Source organism: Hyposmocoma kahamanoa, unplaced genomic scaffold (assembly GCF_003589595.1).
Source record: "Hyposmocoma kahamanoa isolate Upper Pololo Valley unplaced genomic scaffold, ASM358959v1 99702, whole genome shotgun sequence".
NCBI classification, from domain to species: Eukaryota; Metazoa; Arthropoda; class Insecta; order Lepidoptera; family Cosmopterigidae; genus Hyposmocoma; species Hyposmocoma kahamanoa.
Genome location: NW_020656001.1, coordinates 3,147,687 through 3,172,869, shown reverse-complemented (window position 1 = coordinate 3,172,869; position 25,183 = coordinate 3,147,687). Strand labels below are relative to the sequence as shown.

At 36.2% G+C, this 25,183-nt stretch overlaps 1 protein-coding gene across 1 annotated transcript in view; it reads left to right on the top strand.

Moving 5' to 3' along the window:
* Positions 1–668: 668 nt before the first annotated feature.
* The window catches only part of LOC113239170 (DNA-binding protein D-ETS-3), a 134,121-nt gene continuing 109,606 nt past the window's right edge, over positions 669–25,183 (top strand). Inside the window, exons 1-2 of the mRNA XM_026476042.1 lie at positions 669–780; positions 15,545–15,915. Coding sequence (XP_026331827.1) covers positions 15,603–15,915 — 313 coding nt within the window. The 5' untranslated portion in view covers positions 669–780; positions 15,545–15,602. The remainder of the gene's footprint in view (positions 781–15,544; positions 15,916–25,183) is intronic.

The following is a 25,183-nucleotide window of genomic DNA, read 5'->3' as shown; positions in this document are numbered from 1 at the left end:
GTTATTTACTTAAAACCAAATCACTAGATGAGACCGAATCTTGTTTAAATTTCACCAGGCAGCTTTCGTGGGACTATAAAGTCTAAATATTATTGTCGCATGGGCCACATAATAAAGACAATTACGCGAGCGCTATTAATAGTGATTTTAAAGGATAGTTCTTTAAAATTCCCCATGGAAACGTATGCAGAGCGCATACTACAACAATGGATTATATTAAAAACAGAGCTCTACTTATTTTTTTTTAATGTTACGCTGTCAGAGAGATTAGTTCATTATTAGCTAAAGGTGTACAATTTACAAATGAGATTTTGTTTATGCACCGTCCATGAACCGCTTGCCTCGTAAAGCTGGGGATGAAATGTTACTCTGCTCGCTTTGGTGAAAGCCAGTTGATTTCGGCCGGGATGTCTCAGAACTACCCCGTGTCAGCCTCCCCGTTATAATCCTGCGCAGGCGGGCCGAGTCCCCGCCCGGAGGCGTGGCTAACACCTTCCGGCGCGCCCCCGCACCCCGCGTCTACGACGACCGGACGAGGCGCCTTTCCATTATCCCTGCTTCCTGTCCGCGAGCACTCGCCTGCTCCTCCATTATATCGATTTGTTTATTTTTTTTCCCGCGCAAACAAGACAAATAGTCTGAACGTGGTGGCGTCACCTTCTGAGTATCGTGTCGGTCCGGCTTTACCTGACGTATCCGGCCGGGACCCTCGCCGCCGACGGCCAACATGAACCCAGCCGGGGTCGGCTCCTCGAGAGCGAAGGCATCCGTCGAGTGAAGGTGAGTCTACTCTTTCTACTCTTATGCAATTTTTTTAAGTGAATTGCGAGCGAACCTAATCATATAGTGAGAAATGCAGGTCCCTTATTTGCTTTCTCGTCATTAATTTAAATTTCTTGTTAGGTATGCTACTTAATGCAAGATTGCCATTCCAGTCCCTCTACTTTGAGTGTGTCTAAATCCTTAACATTAAACTTAAAATTCTACTTAAGTAGACTTAAAATTGGATTACAATCCATTTATAAATTCTTTGAATGTCTTTTAGTGTTACGTATTCAATAAACGCAAAACTTTTCCTTTATATTTCAAGAACGGTGGTCATTTTGCGCAGCCTCCTTCTTTAACTACATTTTAATAATCACTATCACAATTCTAACTTCAAAACTTTAGCCCTAATTAGTAGAAAACTCGGAACTTTATATTGTTACAGTGCTTGTACGTTTTTTGCACCATACAATATTTTTGTTAACAAAACAACCTACTTACACCGCGTAAATGACCATCGGTAATTGTAATTGACAACCCGCTTACTTCAGCGATCGGCTACATACAAGCATTCAAGTCTATGTATATTGCACAATTTTTACTTAGTATATTAACTTATTACGGAAACAGTAATTACGTTAACTCATCCTGTGGCGTTCAGAAATCAAAACAGTGATTTCTGATACATAACCACTATACTTAATCTGATTAATAAATACTTATAGGTACCTCCTTTTTTAAATATATCAAGTGACGGGACGTACAAGTCGAGCGCCAGATGGTTAATCTACACGCCTATAACAGTTGCCAGTAACAGTTGACACGGCCAGTGTCCGTCATTCTGAGTCATAAGTTAACAAGTCGCATGCTCATATTACTGCTTGGCGGCGTAAGGTGGCAGTACTTCCCTGGACGAACTCCTTCACAAGCTTTACTGCTACAAAATTACTACACTATGATCACAGTCAAACATTTAAACTGTTATTTAAATTATAAGCCTCAGAACTTAGCCACGCCGACCGCTTCACTAGCCGCCATTAAATCTTTAAGCGTGCGGATGTTAGGGCACGATGCGAGGCCAAGTTGGAATTGCACAGCACAAACGCACCGAACCGTCCGAAATTTGTCCTTGCCTAGTCCGGAACCTATTCAAAGACTTCCAGACCTGCCGGAAAGATTTATATTCTTCTTCTTCAGTCTCTTGTTAATGTACAAGCACAAAACAAGCAATGGGTGAATCAATGTTCTAATTTTAATTACCTGTACAAATCCTAAAAAACAACAATCTTCTCTGTCGTCTTGTGATAATTTTGAACGCACTATCAAAAAATTCTTATACCATAGAATATATTGTGTAAATTATTTTAAAATCAAGTAAAAATAAGTCATTCGTGCGTGAAAGCTTTGTAGCAGTGAAAAAAAGCAGAGTTCGGAAGTCTATAACGAAATGCGATACGACGTGACTGCGTCCGCAAAAAGCTCATACGTACTACAAGCTGTTATTAGACGCTTCGGAGTAAGGACATGTCAAATCACGATCTTCGTACGCGTTTCGTGTTAGCCTCCGGTCCGATATGAAGCTAAAACGATGAGCGTTGCTTCGTATTTCATAGTGGACCTCCTGGTCAAAGCTTTCTTATTACACCAATCTAGGCAAGCAGTTCTGTACAAGTCATAATCAGTTAAACAATACAAAACGAAACCTCCGTGTGTCAATTCTCGTCAACCGACCTGCTATACGCAGCAAGCTGGCGTGAAACAAAGAGCGTAGCTGCAGAGATCCTTGTGAGAGAATTAATTAAGGGCAGCACTACTTTTTTTAAAATAAGCACATAAGCACGCTTTTTAATTCAAGCGTAAGCGTTGGTCAGATCAATATAACATTTTATACGGGCAGCCTGTGGACAAGTTACACTAAAAAGACGGTCAACCCCCTGCGTGTGCAATACAATAATGATTTTAGGACGCTGCGCTGTTGGGACTGCCTCGCTTTTGCAGTGCATCAGGTATGTTCGCGACGGCGCGTACTGATAACTTCAGTGCGATAATACGCAAAAGAACTGCGTGCGTGCGTGACAGTTCCAGCAGCCTCATGTCCGGGAGAATCAGATCTCTAATTAATTAAGTAATTTTTTTTTCTCTGACAATCTATTTTACTAAAATAATCTATAAGTTTTCTGTAACTAACATGGTATGGACAAAGTCTGGAATAAATTCTTTGATTTGATATCAATACTCAACAATTTCATTTTTTACAACGTGCGTATGTTTGTTACTCGTGTTTTACAAATAAACTTATTTAACTTAAAAGCTTTAGTGGTCTACTCTTGCATTTCGCTATCAACACAACGTTACAAGCTTTTTCTAACGTGAAAGTCTGTGCGCTTAAACACGTTTCTAAACGATTTTGTAAGCTTCAAACATTGACTTACAAATAAATGGACGACGGGTCTAATACAAAAACCACGAAAAAAATGTCACAAGTCAACCTATTTAAACGTAGCGACATGTAAAGGAATATGAAAAAGCTAAAACGTTGAATTTAAATTGTAATGTCATCGCAGTACTGTCTAATTTTGCTTGCTTCGCTGTCAGTCGAACAAACGAAGACTAGAGCCCTATAAGTTCGGACACTTTTTAGCGCGGACCGACGTCCATATAATTGTAAGTCAATGTTGAAATCATAATAATTGTAAAGAAAAATGTATGCATCAATTAATTAGTCCTTATATTTCATGAATTCGTCAACAGAGTAGAACAAATGATCAAAGAGCCACCAACGCAATTCCTGTTTGAAACTAGTCAATGGAAGAAGCTTAAAGCGATCTGGTATATGATTGAAAATTCTTCAGTCGCGCGCTTTTGTAACACGATTAAAAGTCGCAGCGTGTAATCGCTTTTAGTGATGTACCAGCCACTGTTAATTTAAATATTTGAAAGCATTAATTACTAAGCAGTGATTCTTAAACGAGACCTGCCTTCAGCCCGTCGGACATCCGTGCCTGTTCAAAATAAGTGCCATAACAGAAAGCAATATTTTCAGGCCAACGTATTTTCTTAAAGTGACCAAGCCACACATTACTGCAATGTGAGCATTATTGGGGAAATTAGTATGGAGTAGAGATGGGAAAAACTGCCTTTTTTTACGTTAAAACGTTCTTTTTAAACGCTCCTCAGTTAAACGCTTTATAATTTGAAGCCATTGACTTACAATTATATGGACGTCGGGTCCGCGCTGAAAAGTGTCCGAACTTATAGGGCGTTAAAATCGTATACAGAGCGTCATTCACGCTTTAGTCTTCGTTTGTTCGACTGATAGCGAAGCAAGCAAAATTAGACAGTACTGCGATGACATTACAATTTAAATTCAACGTTTTAGCTTTTTCATATTCCTTTACATGTCACTACGTTTAAATTGGTTGACTTGGGACATTTTTTTCGTGGTTTTTGTATTAGACCCGTCGTACATTTTTTGTAAGTCAAATGACATTTACTTTAAATTATGACTTACAATTAACTTTAATTTATCAATTTATTGTCTAATTATTGTTTTCACTTTTAGTCGTAATCTATCAGTGTATTATTTGATTATTGTATTTGCGTGCTTTTATTTGAAAAGGCCGAATAGGTTAAGTGCTGATTTAATTTTTAAACATCAACATGTGCAATGTACCGTACCCTATTTGAAGCGAATAAATGAATTATTATTGTTATTTATTATTATTATATATATGGAATATTTGTAATACAGATACGTGCGGGTAGGTCAATTTACAATCTGGGTCCCAGAGTGTCAATTACAGATAAGTACAAAGAGATTAGCATCAGTACATACAGGAAAATGTTATATAGGTAATGAAAAATAGTGACAGACGTAACGTTAATACGAGGAATAAAAATAAAGTAGCTGTTCTTTGTAGTCATCGTCACAAAGTCACAAATTCATTTAAAAAGAGAAAGGAGCTCGTCTGTTTGTGTGTGTTTTTAAAATATAGGTATAACATTGATTGACAACTATTGGGATTGTTTCCATGCACATCGATTCTTTTGTTAATAAATGTCACAAATAATATATTTTATTACAATACCAAAGAAAACAGAAAGCTTTTTCATGTAGATGGATTCAGCAAGGATGTACATTTTTGCGTTTTTTCTAACTACACCATGTAACGCTTACATCAACATCCACTAAATATATAATCGTGCACCAGCAACGACCGTGTTTTGTACCAATAAGGGATACGGATTATCGCCTTTCCTAATTTCACCCGGAAGATTATTATTGACCTTCGAAGCCAATGTAACTACTCTCATGAAAAAGAGCTATTTTGCCTGATAGATTTTGCCGTTGATCTGACAGCTTTCTCAGCAACTTTTTTTCAAAGAGATGGTCAAGTATGTTTTATTGCTTTCTTAAGAAATTACTGAACAATTGTTAATAGCAATTGAGAAATTATTATTAAAATTGTAGAATATCTTATAGTCTGTATTATCCTGTATTTAAGTATTATTAATTCTTAAAAGCTTGAAATATAAAAAAGAAATCAAACATTTGCTAAATTAATTTTATAAATTCGTTTTCTGCAGCACATCTTTACCATCGTGGCTGTATGCGTTTTTGCATTTTGCAACATTTTAGTTCAACTTGTATTATTTATGGAAGAATAGCTAAGAACGACAAAAAAAAGAAAAACAGAAATCCCTCCATTTGCAAAATCTGTAATTGTTGTGTTGTGAAGCGACATTTATCATTACATTACATTTTTCCTCGCAAATATGATGAAAAACGATGTATGTAGCACGGGCGGTAAAAAATTCCAAACCTCGTGTCTAATAGACTATCGTTAGTATTATTACAATGCCCTATTAATTGACAAAACTAGTGGGCCAGAATGGTATACCCTTAGAATAATAACGCATCGAAACCCCGCACACGCTAAGTGAGGCAAGTTGAAGCGCTCCCAAAGGGCCTACACGAGCGGGCGGGCCTTCAGTGCTCAAGGTCAATTTGCACCGCGAACAGCTCAAGAATTTTAGTTAAAAATGACGAAATGTGCGGTAAATGAGTATAAAAATACGTCAGACAAACGTAAAATAGATACTAACATCACATTCCACAAGGAAGTAACGCGTTTCAACTTGTATTTTTATATAAATATTCACTAAAACCGAAAATTAACCTACTACTAAAACTAGCCTACAGGAATTTGATTTTTGCCTCACTTGTGACAGTTCGTTTGATATGAAACTACCATTCTATGCGTTATTCTAAGGGTATACCCTAAAACTGGTATCTGGAAACTATTTTATTCAATACATTTCTTCAATTATAGCCCGTATACATCTCAATTAGAACGTAATTCAACACGCTCAGTACACGGTGCATTTCACCAGAATCTTATTACAATACCTTCGGTTGGTTTCTACATAGCCTATGGTCACTACAGCGTTTAAGTATTTTTGATAGCCTGAATAATGCATACGAAAACCTCTGTTACTGATGTGGTCTGTGGTCTTACCGCATACATATTCAATTATGCGAATTCCAGTGGTCAGGTGTAATCACTTTTTTAACTTAAAAAAAATATGTCTAATTATAAAATGCAAAGATTGAACACAAACATATATTCTATCGACCCCCCAGAACCCGATACCAATTTTTGGATTAAATAGTTATAGCAAACTAGTGGAATTATTCACAAAAATAAAAACAAATCAATAGTATTCATAAAAAACGACATGAACATCAGCTTGTGGTAACTGGAAAGTTACCGGCTGAGTGAGAAGGTTCATAAAATCTCTCACAGATGTCGCTTGTGCGTTATTATTATTATTATTATTATTATTATGGCACATACACGGAAGAATTTCATCGACTCGGTTAACTCGACCTGTAATTCAGTTGGAAGAGCGATGGGAAATCACGTCGTCTCAGGTTCGGGTCCTGTCGGGTCAAAATAATTGAATATCAATTCAATAAAAATTTAAATTAATTTAATGTCTACGTTACGTATATTTTGCATCCTCAAAATTAAACCAGTCGGTTTTTGCAATTGAAAATAAAAAACATTTTTGAAAATATACTTTTAGTACTTTTAACGTAGCCTTTTTTTTAAAGAACAGATATACCGTGGTTAATATTATTATATAGATAGATTTTGAACAACAATTATTGGACGCAAATAGCGCAAAACCGAAATTCCTGGAAAATCTTTGGTCCTATGCTTAGCAATAGACGTCTTTAAAACTTTACAAATAAAACTTTAAAAATGGCGATAATGATTTAGATTTACTTGTTTTTGCAGGTAATAAAATTAAAAAAATTGTCTGACATAAACATTATAACACATTATACCAAAATCCAAATTCCTCACTAAGCAGCTTTAAGTTCGCCTTGTTAATGACTCTGGTGACCAAATGTCTAGCAGCTAGCTTCATCAGACTAAAGCTAGTTATCCAAGGTGCCAGAACCTTGCCAGGCTTCCGAACCCCGTGTTCTAGGGGTCGAAGAGTGTTTAGGCCATCGACCAGCAAGCTGCTCCAGTGCGAATTGACAACTTCTCATATTTTCCTAATATTAATCAAAGTGTTTTGCTTCACCGTTTACGAGAGGCATTGCAACTGAACATTTACAAATTTTAAACATTAAGCTAAGGTGCATACAGATTTGTTCTATTTCTTGACGACCGATACGTGTCGATCCATAAAAATGTCATATCGATCGTCTGCTTCATACAAATTTACACGATTTTGTCTGACCACACGTGTTGATGAACAAACAATAAGAAATCGATCGTCTGCTTCATACACATTTACACGATTTGTCTGACCACACGTGTTGATGAACAAACAATAAGAAATCGATCGTCTGCTTCATACACATTTACACGATTTAGTCTGACCACACGTGTTGATGAACAAACAATACGAAATCGATCGTCTGCTTCTTACACATTTACTCGATTTTGTCTGATCACAAATGTTTTGTTCGATCACACGTGTTGATCGTCGAAAAACCATCCAAATCTTTAAGCGCCTTTATGCACACGTACCGCCTCTAGAATTGGACTTGTGGACCTCACTGGGCTCTCAATTCCTTTATATAACGCTTTCTACAAACGTACATGTTCATTTAGATTAAATATACAGCAGAGAACGGTATAACTTCAATGGTAACTACAATAATTAATTCAAAACTGATTTATGTGAATATTATACATTCCGGTTAATTCCCATACATAACCCGTTGACTTGAAATATACATCGCCCCAGATTTATACCTCTATGGTAATTCTTGTTGATGGTGTTCTGAATATATTTGCGTATGTAACAAGAACAGCGTAATACAAACTCGTATTATCTTTTTTAACTTGGCCGGGCGTACTTTAAAATTTTACTGCCAACGAATTTTCATCTACCGCTTTGTGTTCGCCCTTATTTACATTTAGAAAGTACTCCAAGTCCAAGATAACAATTTACAGAATAGACATTATGTACTTACCAAAATTTCAAGGAAAGGTGGATTTTTTTTATTATACCAAATGACGGGTATAACAGTAGCAGTTCCAGTGCCACTAAGAGCTTTAAAGCCTGAAATCGCGGAATTACTGTATTGTATTTTGTACTACAATTATTTATGTGTGTAAGAGGCATCTTCTAGGCATGCAGTGTGGAGGTGGTTCCGGCGGTGATTGTATCCACACTTCCCTAGGTTCCTTCACGTTTGGATTCCACACAAAAAAAAAAGAATTACAATTAGCCATTATTTTACTACAGCATCTGAAAAGAAAAGTTTGGTTATTGCAAGTATAACTATTGTGTTTTGGTTTCTTGGCTTCTTATTCTTAATTACTATGTGTTACTTGAAATTTAGTCTGCTAATATCTGCTAATGATGCTTCATATTTACCTATATAAGAAGAAAACGCTGAAGAAGTGGTAATCCACAAGGTAGCGACGGTAGGTAGAGACGTCTCGACTCTACTTATCTAAATATATTTATAATATAAAAAATTCAATTAAAACATCGACAAGTGTCGATCGTAAAAAATGGAACAAATCTTCGGGCCTTTGAAAATCCTTCAACATTTTTCAAAGCCTAGTGCCGAATGTAATCCAACTCTTACGTAAATGTTTTCAAGTACCGGTTTCTTAGTGGACCTAAATTTAGTCAAACAAAACAAATATACACATTTGTTTTTTTAAATAAACCAACGTTTCGGGCCCTTTACAAATTCCATATTTTCAGCTAAATGACATTACTAAAGTCAGCAACCAATTACGTCTAATATGTATAATGCAAACCACTCCATGCTGAACTATAGTTACGAAAGTTATTAATTTAAATACCTTATTTTAAATTTAACAAAGAACATTCTTATTTAGTCTATATTTGATTTGAAAAATGTAATGAATTTTCTTACTAAATTAAGTTTATTAATGACTATGGAGAATAAATTATTTCTCAAGTAAGTAGAAATTATTTATTCTCCATACAAACTTTCATCCTCTCTTTCGCCCCCTTTAAGATTTATTTTTTAAGGCGAAACGTAGCCTATGTCCTTCTCCTAGGTTCCATTTATCTCTACACCAGAATTCATCAAGTTTGAATACGTGACTACGTAACAGCTACTTTCGCATTTATAACATTATTTTGGATGACGTAATTAGAAGTGAAAAAAAAAAGCATATTAGCGAGTAGTACCGCAGTCTTATATCTGCTTAGATTTAAGCTGGTGATACAGAGAAACCGTAATGACCTTACCAACTCAGTTAGTCGTGACAACTGTTGGGTAATTTTCGGAAAAAAACCCCGAACAATTCGCAAAAAGTTTGATTTCGAAAGCTCATATTATGTTCTTCGTTTAGGAATATCTTCTGAAGATTTGTTTTGCGTGAATTATAAAATAAACTTGCACACCTAAAAGCCAAATAAAGAAAAACGAAATTTCAAATTATTTCACAACAGCGTTCAAAACCTTTTTAATGGCTCAACTTTTGACAGGTGTGGAAAATTAAAGAAAAAAAAATATTTTTTTTTCAAAATGGATTTTTTTCACCCAACACTAGTTGTGACCATTGGACCTCTAAAGGGCCCGAAACAATGGTTTGTTTGAAAAAAAAACTACGAATAGCAAACCTTTTTAAAACAAACTATGATACCGTGTCGTACCACATTGGCCATGTATGTAGATACATTCACAGAGCATGTTTGTGAATAGTGTGCCAAAAGAACTGCTTGTTTGTGGTGTACAATGGTATTTACAGAGCATAATGGCATCCTAGGCTGGCAGACTCATCCAGCTAATAGTATGAAACATATGCTGCAAGTATCTACTTACTTGATTATGAAATGATGTACATTATTGCTGTGTTGCCTGAAAACTACAACATGGTGAGTCTTTAGACAGACATTATAGTTGCTCACATGGTTTGTCTGCAGATACCGATAGAGGAAAATTTTATTTATACTAATAATCACTTACAATAGACTGAAGATAATGATGAAATACAATTAGAATCACAACACAACTCACATCAACAAATTTGAAAAGTAATATGAAACATATAAATTGTTCTATTCAATAAAATTTGACACTTCAGCATTGACTTACAATTATATGGACGTCGGGTCCGCGCTAAAAAGTGTCCGAGCTTATAGGGCGTTAAAATCGTATACAGAGCGCCATTCACGCTTTAGTTTTCGTTTGTTCGACTGACAGCGAAGCAAGCAAAATTAGACAGTACTGCGATGACATTACAATTTAAATTCAACGTTTTAGCCTTTTCATATTCCTTTACATGTCACTACGTTTAAATAGGTTGACTTGGGACTTTTTTTTCGTGGTTTTTGTATTAGACCCGTCGTCCATTTATTTGTAAGTCAAAGCACTTCAGAGAAAAAAGAAATAAAGGTCAAACTACAAAGTTTGCAAGGCGAGTGAAAACCATTATTGATATCTTTATAAAGGTTTTGGTTCATATCTATATTAGCTTCTAGAGTCTATAATGAAATTAACAAGGACAGGAGTTTAGTCATATATTTTCAAAGTTATTCCTCATTTTTTTAAATCTTGCAACCGTAAAACAACGCAGTAGTAATTTTTAGACTTACTTTCGTTTCGTTAATAATTTATTAATTGCAGTTTCCTCCAGTCATAATGTTATCGTACTTGTTAAATATTTTTTTTAAACTGTGTTCAATAATATTGTAAAGTAACTGTTAGTGAAATATAGATGTATTTTCTATTTAATTAAATAAATAATCTTTTAATACGTAAAAAATATTATTATTCATATATATCAGATAATACTACCTTGCAAAGAGCTGTAATTTTAAATACATGCCACGTTGTTAGAAAGTTCATGCAAGTGGAAGACGACGAAGTAGGATCATATTGCACACCCTCAACATAGATACACGCCATAATGCATTTACTTGATTTCGGTCCGTAAGTTTAGTTCAAACCAGCCAGCAGACTAAGAAAGAAGAAAATAATAATAATAACGAACACACTCACATCCCCGCACTAGGAAAACCCTGTATCGCGGGTGCCATGGAAGACACACAAGAAACCCAGGAAACGAACCCGGGACCTCTGCGTGGCAGTCCAGCGTGATAACCGTTCGGCTACGGAGGCAGCTGAATTTTACACCTTTTTTATGAAGTATCGATATGTACCTTGAAATCTGTTGCCACATTTATCTTTGCATGAGTACAATGACCAGCTGGAGGTACTGAATAAATAAGAACCTTATATATCTACTCTTGTGTACATTAAACGTGCCCAAAGAACCCTCTATCGCAAGCCCGAGCACGATTTCGCGGTCGATTTGAGCCGTGATAAGTGACCAGTGTCTAACATTCGGTAGGTAGGGGTCACTTCAGCCGGAATATCTTTTATTTAGTCTTGTTTTCGAGCTTTTAGTCGTTGCCGGAGGAGTGAACACACGTGTTCAATCGATGGCGTGTATACATAAAACTTAAATATACTTTTGTAGCAGTAGGGCTTCTTGTGAAAGATATTGTACAGAGAAGTACTCCCACCTTACCTATGCCTGCCTCCAAGCAGTAGTGTGAGCATTACGGGCGCAGTGGCAGTCCGATCTAAAGCTCTGATTGGTACTGCAACTGTTATGGACGGGTGTATCGCTTACCAGCATGTCCACGACACGTTCGTCTCGTCATTTGGTATTATAAAAAAAAAACTATTGACGTCATACACTTAGTCTCAAGTCGAAGAATTTCTGAGGCAAAATCTTGATATATTATAGCCCTTCGCCAATGGAAAGTACAATTAAATCCCGGACAAATAATATTAGAGATAATCTTCCAGAGATAAAACATTTCAAGTTCATAAGGCCCTAAACCTTTTATGGAAAAGCATGAGAATGACATTGAGTGACGTGGACTACTAAAGCTGGACAGTCAAGATAAACGAGGCACTCGCGTTTGGGAATTTACTCCTTACAACCAATACTTAGAAGAAGCACGTGATTGGAATGAGTGCAGTAGAAATTAAGCCACTATGGTGTAAGATACGTTGAGGTGTTTGGGCACATGGAGCGGATGAACTCTGTGTTCAAGTCTCGGACGATGATTTATATGCCGTAAAAATGCAAGTGCGCATTTGACCTCCATTTCACCTCATGGAAAGTGACGATGAGGTCGACGATGGAGCAAGCATACCTAACTAATGCCTATTCACTTGAAAAGGTCTAAGTTATAACGATAAAAACCATACTATCTATAGGCTTACTAGTATTTGATCTATGAGCTAAGTCCTTGTCGGTATGGCTGGCACGATCTATGCAATAGCTGGTTTACTATACGGAACTAAATTCATCTTCCATCTCTCAGGAATTCGATGCAACAATATTTTTTATGAGTGCAGACTTCGCGATCATTTCTACGCCAGTAACACGACGAAGGTCATCACATATCAGTCTGGATGTTGTATATAGATCGGTAACTCCGTCCGTCCAGCGGATGCCACTTTTAGCCGCATATAATAAGGTAATGTTCAGACTTCCTGTAGCCAAGTGATGCGGAGTGTGACGCGCGCCCACACATCCACGAAACGACTACAGTCAAAGCTTGCATCAAAAACATCAAAAAATGCACATAGATGACATGTGTTATTTAATATAAATCAGTTATTGTCTCCGATCATCGATGCCACTCTACACCGGCAGCGCATTTCACTTTCGAGCCTTCTATGGTTAATATGTCTATCTCTCTATGTACATTGCCTGGCCTTCAGCGATCAATAAATACATATTTTTGATACAATGACGTAACGTAAATGAGATTCGGGTCCGTGGTCAAACTGAGCAGTATATAAATTGGTTATACGACACATTTCCCTTACGCCGGATGTAATCAATTTGTACGTTGTGGCGCTCAACGCAAGCTTGTCGCCTACAGTCGTCAAAAGGCCACTGTGAAACGATCATCGTAAGAGGTTGTTTTAAAACACCACAATGGCCTAATTTCGATAGGCTCCTGTCAGATATCTAAATAATCATCGTACAAGTCGAGTGTCGTTTTAAAATTGCGAACAGTGTAAGTGGCAGTGCCAATCTCCATCGTAGCGGTGACTGTGTGTGTAACTGTTGATGCAAGTGGTATCACTGCAACGTGATACCACCTGCATATCATTCAAAACGGAAAAGAACAGGACAGACCTCAAGCGACCGAAACGCAAAAGAATATCCGACATGAGGTGAGCGGTTTTTTGGTAACAACAAATGTAATGTTTCGTATGTTGTGGCTTAAACAAGAACATGTCTAACCTCGTGCGAAAAGAGCAGAAGCTGTAGATTCTGCCGTAAATCCCATGGCGATTCCTCTGCATCTTCTTAACCAATGTCATCGATTAATGAAAACCTGCAGTTCTTTAATATTTTTGATCTTGGATCCGTGTTGCTGGTTGAAGTGAGGAAGACCTGCATAAGTCACGTGTATATAACACTAATAAAAAAGTTGTTTAATTTAAACTGGTTCAAGTGGACAGCGTCAGTATATGTATATACGTATTTCCCTCTTTTTACTACATATGTAGAATATTTTTGGTAAATAAATTATGCGTCTAATGTTTTGGAACATCCGATTATCGCATCCATCGATAAAAATAGGTTCTAAATAATGTGTCGTTATAGGTATATTGGCTATTTGCATATAATTATTGTATTAGTTGTAATTTAGTGGAACACAACATTTCGTTCTTGTTAATTTTACTATTTCAAACTTTATATGCATCCGTTTATTTATTGATTACTTTAAACAGACCAAAATATCCAAACCGGAACAGAAGCCTATAGGGAACGAATAATAAATAAAAAGGTGATATCCGCTTTTCATTGATGTGACATAATTATTTAGATTTCCATTCATAAGACAGGTAACCTTGAGACAATTGTAACAAGCCATACATTTTATTGTAAACTTTTAGTCATGTGCAAAAATCACCTCGACCCGAAGTGGGGAATTTCGGAATGCCAGAGCAACGGAATTCACTCTAGGCACCACTCATAACAAAGACCGGAACCGATCTAGAAAAATTAATTTCCCAAATATGCCAAATTCCCAAAAACGCCTACAGTGGAAACCGTTATATCACTGTGGTCATCAAAAGTATTATAACATGTTATGTAAGATGCTTAAATAAATGAATGTTAACAATCATTCGCGAGGCATCCATGACCCTAATTCACTTAATGTGTTAAATATCGATGCGATCAACAATACATTGTATCCATTTTCTTTCATACCACAATTACTATTTTCAAGTTATATCCTTATTAATGAAATCATTGCAGAAAACAAAAGTTGGTCTGTGGTATGATGTAACAAACGCATGAGAAATATTCTTGTATATTAAATAAAGACTCATAAATAAATATTACACAACAACACATACGTTGTTCTAATCCCAAAGTAAAACACTTGTGTTGTGGAAATCGGAAACAAGGACGTTATCACAAGCACCTAGACACGAGGCAATATCGAAACGTTAGTTTTTCTATATTGACCCCGACGGACTCGATATTCCGGAACCTCGGCGATGGCGACACCATGAAAACTGTTGTGCAAACCACTCGACTACGGGGAACATCAAATAGCAATGTTACCCAAATGAAGCCTTTGGCAGTCGTCATTTCCTTTTTTGAGACGTCTCCGGCTCAGCAATTTAGTAATACAAAATAATTCTTTCATAAATCTTGTGTATTTAGTCAACTTAAAATTCAGCTCAGGTGTGTCATCGATTTTTGGCGAATTGGTCAGTTATGCGCATAAATATCCACTGCAAAAATAACGTCGTCTAACTTCTTTCCTTTTCATCCTATTAAGCACAATTATTGCAACAATGATTTTAAAGATTGCAACACTCGTTTCGAGTAATGAATTAAATCATGTTGTGATTGATTTCATCAAGTAGCTAACATCATAAGTGAAAATCAGCGCTGGGAATGCATTGCATTTTCCAATACTGAGTTAATTGTTACCGCGACAGGGACCACACGAAGTATATTTTATACTTAACGTCTTTGTTTATGTTTCTATAAATAATCTGTGGTTTAATTTAGGTTTTGTTTTGTTATTTTGTGTTTTAGGTGTGTATGTATTTGAATATTTTTTGTTTGTTTCTTTTTTCTTGTGTCATTTGTGGTAGTCAAATAAATGTATTTTCTTTTTCTCATTCTTTCCGAGTACCTTCTAAGTCAGTCCTTGTATCGCACCAAAGAAGTTTGATTATAGCTAGTCTCTTTGTCAACAGGATTGACTTCCGCGGGCTCAAGTGTGTGTCGTCGCTCCGCACAGGAGCTAAAGCTGCGATGTACGAGAGCAGTTGTTCGTATGCGGGCGCACTTGAACTTAAACGCAGCGCTTTGAAAGAAGAACCCTGGCCGACGACAGAATGGCCGCCTTACCGCCTCCACCAGTCAACATTCGAGCAACTCAAGCAAAGTGTGGAGAAAGCCAAAGCGGCTTTACAAGATCGATCAGGACTACTTGGAACTGCCACTGCCTTCGGAGACTTCTATGGTGGCCAACTTGGCCAAGACGCCACCTCAACAATAGGCTTTGGAAGGACTACGCGGACAGACGACACAATGTTGGGATCTATAGATAAAAATAAAAGTCTGAGTAAGTGTTTTTCCGATTCATATAGCACATAAATCTTGTCTAATCTAATCTTGAATTGCTAATTCAATACAGCATCGTTTATTTATTCTGCGTTCACTGGAATAACTTGGTAATCCAGAAACGGGGTATTGTCGTCACTACAAAAATGTAGAAAAGATAAAAATGACACGTCATTTTTTACAGCACACATTTTGTGATGTGGTGTGATATCTCTACTTCACAGTCCATTGTAGTCGACGACACAAGATAGACACGGCATATCACGATATGTATACAGTAACAGGCAACAAAGAATAGTATCGATTGCCTCACGTGCTTTGAGACAGTGGCACGCGATACAGGTTCTTATACGAGTGTACAGACGTTCTGTTATGGCGTAGAGAGAGCGAGAAGTTGAACCCTTTCAGATTATTCCTTGATGCTGCATAGGTATAAAGAGATGGAAGGTGAGGCGGGGAGCGCGTCTTCCACGGAGATAACAATCTCTCTAAGGGAGCGAAATAGGGGCGTGCGGGATTTTACCCCAAGGTTGTCATAGCAACGCGATCCGCCCACACCCCGCCCTCGAGATCATCGCGGCCCCACGCAACCTTAATAAATACCAGTAGTGAAAATAAAATTTTATTATCTCAGCAGAGTTCATTATTTCGAAAGTTAGCCGGGGGTGAGCACAGCATCCCGGAGCTTAACGAGGGCTTGATTGTTAGGGAAATTCTTGCCTTTCAAAATATTCCGATGAAGTGTTGCATTAATTAATGGCTTGAGAAGACGGCAGCGTACAATACCGAATTAAAAAAGTATTCTCTTTAGTAGCGAAGGCTTTTGCACACTGAAAATTGAGCTATCTTTTCAGATATAAATCGCGTATTTGATTTCTAACAAACCAACGTTTTGGACCTTTACCGTTCCCATAGTTACGACTGACTGAGATAGAAAGTCGTCAAGTAACAAACATTCATCATTGGCCTTCGTAAATTTGACCGTATCTCACACTAACGTAGTCAGCTCAAGTGGCTCCCCATTCGTCTCCGTAGGAATTTGCATACTGTCTCCCGGGTATCTGAAAAGGCGTTTCAGGTTTCTGAGGTCCCAGGCTAAGCCTTGTTAACTCCCAATTACCTATTTCGTCCATTTCATTTATTCCCGTTCCAAGTCACACTCCTTCCCTGTTCATGCGGTCGAAGTTTGGAACACACTTCTTATTACTGTTCACGACTGTAAATCGTTAGCTTCTGTCAAAATAAGAGTTAAGGAACATTATTTGTCCACTATTCCATTCATTTCATATCTATTGTATAAAGAAATATATATTGATCTAAATATTTATATAGTTCATAATTAAAGCACACACGTATTTAGGTCTACAGGAAGAAGTTTCTGTACGCAATAAGCACTATCTTTTGTTTGTGTAAATACAAAAGTAACTGTTTGTTAGTTATCACGCCTAAGCCAATTTTGATGAGATTTTTGATACGTTTGATAGAGGTATTTGCGTCCTTGGAGAATGACATAGGCTACTTTTTGTCACAAAAATAAATCTTAAAGGGCGTGAAATGGGGGGCGAAAATTTGTATGGAGAATCAATAAAACTATGAAAATTAGTACGTAAAGTACAACAGTTGCATATAGCAAATAAAGCACTTATTCTACACCCATTGAACTTGTATGACTTGAAATCTAAGCTTTCAAAATGGTTACGATCATTGGATTATGAGGATACAGAACGTCTTTTAGAAGTGCTGTTGAATTTCCTCACACGTTACTAACACATTTGGTTGTTGTATATATGTTTAAGTATGTTCATTATATATATTTGTACGTTAGATTATTTAAATTCAATATTTGTAAACACATCATCTCGCACAGAAATAATCACACTTCACCCATTTACACACACACACACATACTCACTCACTACTTGCACATTTTACTCCTTGATATTAATCATCTTTTGTTAATGTTTAATTTTCATTTCTTTGTCCTTTATTAGAAATTAAGCCCTTATTATTAAAACCAATATCACACAATCATAAATTTAGATGTTATTTAGAATAAGGAAGAGCAGGAATCCCTAGCACAAGTATAATTTTATTACTTAAAAGGGATTCTCGAGGCACATAATTGTAAAGATTGTTTCTAGAAATAAAACATTTTAGATTTTTTTGATTTTGAGTTACAAGTACTTATTTAACGCAGACGAAGTAGCGGGCACCAGCTAGTTTACTTTAAAAATATTTTCATTTCTGAAGTGATATTCCATAATATATTCAAAAGCAGGTAATTCTGTACATAATTCTCCATATTCCATTTAATTTTATGCTTTTAACTACAACCATACAAACATATTTTATCCACGTTATCGTAATTTACAATTCAGCTGGGAAAAAAATTAACATTTTTTTTACGATTTAAACAAAAGAATATAAAGCAATAAAAAATATAATAAAATAACAAATTCTGGACCGTTAATGTAACTTAAGCTTTACCTGTTAGCATATCGTTATAAGTTCTATTCCGACTACGTTTTGATTTTTTTATTGAATGGGACGTGCTTTCATCTAGAGGTTAATAGCTAAACAAGGACGTATTTGAGATGTTTACTTAGTTTTTCAAAAAATAAGCTACCATATTGCAGCGGCATAAAATGCGCTATCGTTTCTAACACCGCCATGGATAATATTACAGGTGCGAATATCGTTATTGTAGTCCAAAGTAGCGAAATAAGGCATTTTTCTACGATTGTCTCGATTTTAATTAATCAGAATTCCAATCTCAATGTTTTAATTTTGTCATAGTACAATATTATCTCAATCTAGCTGAATAAAACAGTGCACTGCCCACAAAAGATTCTTTACAAAAGGGGTCTCTCGAAAAAGACAAAAGTTTTTCCACTCACAAAAACGGCCACAATTCATGAAATATTTAAATTAAGCAAAGAATCATTTTCATTGTTGTCTTGGCAGAGGTACGGCCTCGCCGGCCGGGAAGATAGAGCCTTTCCGATTTCGTGTTAAACGAAATAACACTGCAATTTTGCATTTGAATTGAACTTTGAAAAAATATTTTTTCTAGTTGCATTTACGGAGCGTGGATGACATATTTGTAACATTGATATATTTGTGTCCCTTGTTCATAAAGTTCTACCTCCGTAACTATACGAGACATTAACTTGTAGTAACATAATAATACAAGTCGAAAATAAAAAGGAATAAAACAAACAACAATGAAAGAGCTAAAGAAAATTTACATAATATTCTAATAAGTGCAAAAATCCACGCGTTCTCTGGGAGTAGGTAGCTCTGAACCATTAAGAGAAGCGTATTAAAATTTATAAGCCGAGGGCCCGACTAAAGAGTTGCTAACATGAAAATGATTGTAGAACGCCCCTTGGCGTTGGTTAGCGGTGCTTTCCACGACTATCGCACTAAATATCTACAGCAGTATACGATGCAATTGTCATCAATTATGATGCCATACTTTAGATTGTATCGTGATAAAATATATATCAATAAATCATTCCACAACTGGCCTGATACGCGTGTTATTGATTTTTTAACGTTTATTGCATAAGCAAAAGGGCTGGGGCACGGTTTGTTGTTTCACAATTTGTATTCATTAGTGTAGAGACGGCGGCGTGGGGTCGACATAACTCTGTTTTGGATTATTTCAAACTTACGATACTATCTTCCTTCCAACAAGAGTTATTATCATTTTTTATCTAGTCCAAGGCTTTGTTCGTAAATGACAAATATATGTATATCTTTCACACCTATCTCCTAATGAAGTAGTCAATGTTCATGGATCTACCCTCAGGTTAAAAGTGCCAAGAATAAACGGGCACTTTTCTTTTCTTCTGTAAAACGTTTTACTGTTTCGTTAAGGACAAACTCTGAATCCAAGAAAGTACGAACATCGCATGTACACCTAGAAATTAAATGATCCCTGTGACATTTCGGACCGTCATTTCTTAGATTCGCAACTTATGCGAATCGAGTTTGCAAACGCCCTAAGTCTGATCTACAAGAGAAGTAACTTTCTCACTACGTAATTGGTTAAATAATTTGAAATTCGAGACACGTTGCTATTCCATCTACTTTTTATTTTTTGTCATAATGTAGTAATCTCTTATTGCTAAGCTGTCGAATCAATTCATTACCTGAACTAACCCTATATAGGTATTCGAAATCTCTTTTTGGCGGTTATGTGTCGCTCAAAGTCAAAGAAATAAGAAAGTGAGTTTTTTTAACAAATCACGCGACTGGTGGTAAGCGACACGAATGTCCATAACAGTTGCAGTGCCTCTCAGAGCTGCCACTGCGCCCAACGCCCTGAGACATAAGTTGACGAGTCCCTCGTGCCTGTAATTTCACCAGCACCCTTTGAAACCTTCGGAACGCTGTAATTCTCACATTAGTCTTTGGTGGCAGAATTAGGAAAGGTGGCAGGTACTTCCCTGAACGAAGGAGTTGTTGGTGTTAGTCCGCTTACGTATTAATCAGTTATTTGAGTTTTAATTAAATTATGACATCAGACTTAGAAAAGCCTTTAGTATAATTGGAAAAATCTAATGAATTTCTTTTATTGAAACTTGTAATTATATGATATGACATTCGAAGACGCTAAAGAATAATTTCGTCATTGTTCTTTGTAAATGACTTAACTGATTCTTTTTTTTCCCAAATTAACTTATATAGCTAAGTTTGTTCTGAATTGGGAACCAAACTTTTTTAATGTATATTTTTCCGTAGCCATTTGGCAATGATTCTAAGAAATTCTTGGGGAAAGGTGCACCGCTCCCATTAAAAGCGGGCCTCGTGTAGGTGCCATGACTCATCACAGGACGCCCTGCAGTCTATACGAATCAATACTGGCAAGCATCTGTAATTAAATGTTACTCGAAAAATGTGTTATACTTGTAAGTTTTTAATAAAAAAAAAAACCAACCCCATAAGTTCGTAGAATTACATCTATTTGCCAAGTTTTAATGGAAACGGTTACCGGAAAGTGCGCAAAATGAACCAGATTCTTTTAGTTTGCCACCCTTAGAGGTGTATATTTTCTTCAAATTTTAATGGGACCAATACCCTCTTTCCCACAAAAGAAGAATCATCGAAATGGGTTCACAAATGTGAGTTATTACGTAACATAAATACAAAAACAATACAGTTCAATTGAGAACCCCATCTTCTTTTTTGAGGTCGGTTAAAAAGGGATGTGTAGGAATTTTGTTGCTGCTTGTCAATTATAATAGATATGAACGCGTAGAGAAGACTTGCATTTGATTTCTCATCAAACATTTAGTTTACATCAAATTTACATCAAATTTGTAGGGTCCGGACGCTATATAGTAAAAGATAATAAAACCTATTTGCCTGATCGTACAGAGGTCAGGAGGAGTATATCCCAGATAAACTATGAAGCCGTGATAACCAAAGGGAGTCTAGGTCAAAGAATCATATATTCTATAGGTAGAATAAATTTACACTTGAAAACATTGACTTACCATTATATGGACGTCGGGTCCGCGCTAAAAAGTGTCCGAACTTATAGGGCGTTATAGGGCGCTTTAGTCTTCATTTGTTCGACTGACAGCGAAGCAATCAAAATTAGACAGTACTGCGATGACATTACAATTTAAATGCAACGTTTTAGCTTTTTCATATTCCTTTACAGGTCACTACGTTTAAATAGGTTGACTTGGGACATTTTTTTCGTGATTTTTGTATTAGACCCGACATCCATTTATTTGTAAGTCAATGCTTGAAAACGTCAGTTTTAAGCTACTGCTCGTTCACTATGCTAACTTCCCTGAGAAGAACGAGCAAGAAACTCTAGGGGTTGCTCTTTTCAAAGGACCTTTAAATGCTAAGAAATACAATTTGAATCACATTTGTGTGGAATATAGACTCATGTCGTCTTTCCATACATTTTACATACTACTAGCACGTAGCCTTCAATTTGGTAACATGACTTTTCAATTAAAAAAAAATTAAAGTAGGTTTTAAACTTAGGAAATGATAGTTTAAAATATTTTAACTGATACTTGGTTCTACCGAAATTCAAAAAAAGTAATTTTATAATGTCTGTACGGAGTATTAAAAAACCGGTGTCAAAAATGTTTGTGGAATTACGTCTATTTACCAAGTTTTATTAGAATCTGTTACCGGAAAGTGCGCGAAACCGGATAGTTTGCCACCCTTAGAAGTGGAATATTTTATTCAAATTTAAATGGGACCCTACTGATCCTCTTTCCAACAAAAAATTAATCATCAAAATCGGTTCACGAATGCCGCCGGAGTTATCGCGTACAAAAAAAAACATACAGTCGAATTGAGAACTCCTCCTTTCTCTCCTTCTTTCAAGTCGGTTAAAAATTAGCTAACACTTAGCACCTTTAGAATAGAAGGGACCCAACAAAAACTTCACCTTTTAGAGAAAATGCTAAATGAGTTTTAAAGTTGTGACGTTTTCACATTACTTACTTAATATATTTCTCTTGAAGTACTAAAGTGTATAATTTAGAAAAACTAGGACCTATAAGATCACTATATCGTTATCGTTTGCCCTAACAAAAATTCAATCGCCTATCATTCACTAGCTAAACATGATAATCAAGAAGAATATCATTCACTTATTAAACAGACACGCACTATTCCGTTATCTTTTTAACTTTTAACTAAATATGTATTTGCAACCCTTTTTCCAATGTCCTTGAACGCAAACTACGGTCCTATTAACTGTTAACTCACAAGTTAAAATAATAATTAATTGAAAATAAAGCTACCTCCCTCCGTTTGAGATTAAATATAAACATCACAGCCAATTACACAAAGCTCACAGCGCATTAGCACCACAACTAAGCCAATAAGCTAATCGGCACTCGAAATTCTCACAGGACTATCCCCCCATCCCCTAACGCAAACAAACAATTATTACACAATCTATACCCACTCACGCGTACCAGATATAAATCACGCGCAATGGTAGCTCGCGTTACGCGCAGTGACATCATTTTTAGCTCCCCAATATTGACAATGGGAACGCGCGGCAACAGTGCGTGCGCGCATAGCAAAAGCGGCGTTTTGCTATGGTGCCATTTCATGGGAACCATCACTCAGACAATACAAAGTTAATTGTGCGATAGAAACACCAGTAATGATAGTACTCTTCCCCTTGCCTTTAGATTTATTATTTGGCCATGACCATCAGAAAAATGCCGGGGCATATTTTAATAAATAGATAATAAGGTTAGACGGTTTACAAGTAAATATTCCTTTTAATGCATTTCACGTTATAAGATGGGATATTTATTTATTCACTCTCATAAAAGGAAGGTTGCATAATTCCAGATTGGTCATTATTTCAATTAACCTACAAGTTAGCTACCTTTAGTGAGAGACTGGAGTTCATACTAGGTAACCAGACCTGTGTTACAGATGTCCAGACTCCCACCCTATACAATTCGTTTTTTTTTTGTAATTAAAAGTAAATACGCTATTATAGTAAACAATATGGTGACGAGTCCCGTGCGTGTATGTGCGATTGTGTATCTCTCTCTCTCTCTCTGGGTGTGTGTGTATGTGCGTGTGTATGTGTGTGTTTTCGCGAGTGCTCGCATATGCGTTGAATATAAATGTATTTATTTATTTTTAGTTTGTATTTGGGGTGGTATCTCAAAACTTTACATTTTCACAAGTGTCATGGTCCAAGTTTGAATACATAAATGGTATACTAAAATTCTTGAATTGATGTAGTTGTACAAGTAACCTCTCGGGAAACAGAAAAAATTCTGTGTAAAAGTGACTTTAGCCTGAAATTTTGGGTTAACATCAAAGAGGCGTTTTTCTCTCAATAGCAAGGGCTTATATTCAATAAGCGATTGAGCGAACACAATGCAGTATGAAAATTTGACGTACAATACGCAGCACATAAGGAACACGTCTGTAGTAGAATATAGGCGAGGGAGATTCCATCCCACCTTCAGTTTCAGTACAGCTCTTTGTGCACGCTCTATTATCAAGCATTATGAAAAATAGAATGCAATCTTATATTAGAATGTAGTTAAACAAAAAGGATCCAATGTACATTCAGTTACTTTCGAGATATGGCAGTTTGAAGTTTAAAAGTATTTCTCACTGTTGTTTTATTTACAAAATTTGTAACGTCATGAGATATTTAGTTATGTTTATATGTTGGATTTTTTCTTATTTAAGAGGTTAGACTTTAGGAACCGTTTGGTACACATAACTAATTTTTTGATAATTTTGTGAATTAGAGCATTTTTGCTTAACTACGTCCATTTCATATAGTGAATGTCACAATCACATTTATGTGGTCTGTGGTCACAATACTTAAATAATGTCAGGGATAATACGAGCTTCAAAAAAATAATACATAACACCTTTATTTTTAGGGTAAGCATAATTTACTACTTCTGGAATAGAACTGAATGGAAAAAAACACTTACTTTTTAATTCAAAATCAACCGTGCCAGACACTATACCAACTAAGCTATACAAAATAAAAATAATTGAATATAAATTCAATAAAATTTAAATACAATTAATAGCGACATCTCTAGCCGGGGCTGGTAGCTGTAAAGGTGTTTAACTGGATGGCGCTACGCCTAAAAAGTCGTTGAAAAACTATCGTGAAAATATCGTGAGGTCCGCTGGTTCGTTACGTGGCTTAGTTAGTATAGCGTCTGACACGGTATGCTGGAAGACGTCGGTTCGAATCCGGCCGGATCGAAGGAATTTTTTCTGAGTGTTCCTTTTTTTGTATTAATAATTATTATAATAATATACTTACAAGCTTGCTATAGTATAAACTTTACTTACAGCATTAAAAACATATTTCATACATTTTTCAAAAACAGAATTTCGTTAAATAACGCCTTTTTTAAATTAACTTTTTAACCGCCTCCAAAAATAGGAGGAGGCTCTCAATTCGTATGTTACGCGATAACTCCGTTATTTGTGAACGGATTTTCATGATTCTTTTTTTTTGTTGGAAAGAGGGTACCTCCACAGTGGTCCCATTTCATTTTGAAGAAAATCATCCACCTTTAAGAACATTAATTTTTATACATAGCTTTTATAAGGAGCAATTATTTTAATGGTTGGTTTTGCTATTCGCCAATTCAAGGCATTTCATGTCATTTTCTCAATATACTTTGAGTAGTGAGAACCGATTTTTAGCATCTCCTGTGTCAAGTCCTGTATAGCGGCGAACTAGGTAATAATTCTATAAAACTTGGCAAATAAAT